The sequence below is a fragment of the Palaemon carinicauda genome, chromosome 40, assembly GCF_036898095.1.
Source record: "Palaemon carinicauda isolate YSFRI2023 chromosome 40, ASM3689809v2, whole genome shotgun sequence".
NCBI classification, from domain to species: Eukaryota; Metazoa; Arthropoda; class Malacostraca; order Decapoda; family Palaemonidae; genus Palaemon; species Palaemon carinicauda.
This window is the reverse complement of record NC_090764.1, coordinates 49,078,307-49,080,333: the sequence shown is the minus strand read 5'-3', so window position 1 is coordinate 49,080,333 and position 2,027 is coordinate 49,078,307. Positions and strand designations below refer to the sequence as shown.

Here is a 2,027-nt window from a genome sequence, read left to right as displayed (position 1 = left end):
CCTTGGACTTATAGCATCCACATTTTCCAACGAAGTTGTAGCTTAGCTAATAATAATAATAATAATAACAATAATAATAATATACCGGGGAAATAGCATGTTGCGATTTTGACTGAGCTCATATGGGTTGATTAGGATAGAATATTATGAATTTGGGCAAGGGTAAGAGAAGGGTAATTAAGTGTCTTCTATGAATCCAGAAGTATTGCTTTGTGTCTAAAGACTATTTTGTCTTTTCTTTACAGGAAGAAAGAGCAGTACGAACAGGGAATCAGAATGTCCCGTGTGTGGAATCTCTCTTCGCTCTGGGAAGGTGGATGACCATCTTCAGCTGGAGATGAGTAAACTAACACGTCTTCCACAGTCACGTCCACTTTCCCAGCGAACACCCATTGTGTCTGTGGCATCACTCAATGCCTTAAGTAGTGATGCTATTCCATCCACTTCGTCGTCATACACAGGGGAGAATAGTACCACGCCTAGGTTAAAAGAAAAGCTGGTTCGGAAAGGAGCTGATTGGAAAGTAAGTATAGGAGCTGTTAAATGTTTTGATACACCGCTAATTTACGTTAATCCATGAATTAGTCTCGGTCAGAGATTTTACAGGAGGTGCACATTTATGTAGGCTAAGTAATTACATTATATATATATATATATATATATATATATATATATATATATATATATATATATATATATATATATATATATATATATATATATATATATATATATATATATATATATATATATATATATTATATATATATATATATATATATATATATTATATATATATAATCATATATATATAATTATATATATATAATATATATATATATATATATATATATATATATATATATATATATATATATATATATATATATATATATATATATATATATATATATATATATATATAACATGCAAACCCACTCATATATGATGACCCCACCATCACATCGTACGTGGTAAATTCAGCCAAATAGGACACTATAGCTGAATGGGGCTACATTCTGGTAATGTTTATGTAGCCTATAGATTGCCGTTGGTTCGTTATCCATCAAGGAAAAAGAATCGTAAAGAGGGTATTCAAAGATAGCTGAGGAACTGAAAAGCTTTACCCATCTGGGGCCACCTGTTCCAAAGAAATACAAGGAAAAGAACGAGTGTTGAGAATGTAAAAACATTGATGTGTTTAAAGCAACGGGAAAACTCTTATGGTGGAAGAAAGACTCATTAGATTCTACAGGCAGGGATGTTACTGATTTTGGTGTGAAAAGGACTCGGAGAAAAGTGTGTTATGTCTATGTAACCTCATCATTTTTACAGATGGGGGTGATGCACGAGGTCAAAGAAAGGACGAATGTTGTAGGTGAAATATTTTTAATAGGATACTTATATTTGAAATGGATATGGAACTGTTGATGAAAATGTGCTGATTGGGATGATTAAAGAAAAGCTGCAGAAGCTAGTAAAAGTTTGAAAGGGGCTGCAAGAGGACAATGTTTAGAGTCATCATCATCATCTACGCCTATTGACACAAAGGGCCTCGGTTAGAATTTCGCCAGTAGTCTCTATCTTGAGCTTTTAAATCAATACTTCTTCATTCATCATCTACTTCTTCACGCTTCATAGTCCTCAGCCATGTAGGTCTGGGTCTTCCAACGCTTTCAGTGCCTTGTGAGCCAAGTTAAAAGTTTGGTGAACTAATCTTTCTTTGGGAGTCCGAAGAGCATGCCCAAACCATCTCCATCTACCTCTCACCATCATCTCATCCACGTATGGCACTCAAGTAATCTCTCATACTTTCATTTCTAATCCTGTCCTGCAATTTAACTCCCAATATGTTTCTGAAGGCTTTGTTCTCGAATTTACAAAATATCTCTGTATTGTTTTATTGTCATACCACGACTCTGTCCATACAGTAACACTGACCTCACTAAACTGATATGTAACTTAATTTTTATAGGTAATTTCTGGCGATTTGATTTCCAAATCTTACTTAACCTTACCATTGTCGG

General features: G+C 33.8%; 1 protein-coding gene across 1 annotated transcript in view; it reads left to right on the top strand.

Moving 5' to 3' along the window:
- The first annotated feature begins 249 nt into the window (after nt 1-249).
- The window catches only part of LOC137632030 (E3 ubiquitin-protein ligase RNF220-like), a 34,528-nt gene continuing 32,750 nt past the window's right edge, over nt 250-2,027 (top strand). Inside the window, exon 1 of the mRNA XM_068364006.1 lies at nt 250-523. Coding sequence (XP_068220107.1) covers nt 338-523 — 186 coding nt within the window. The 5' untranslated portion in view covers nt 250-337. The remainder of the gene's footprint in view (nt 524-2,027) is intronic.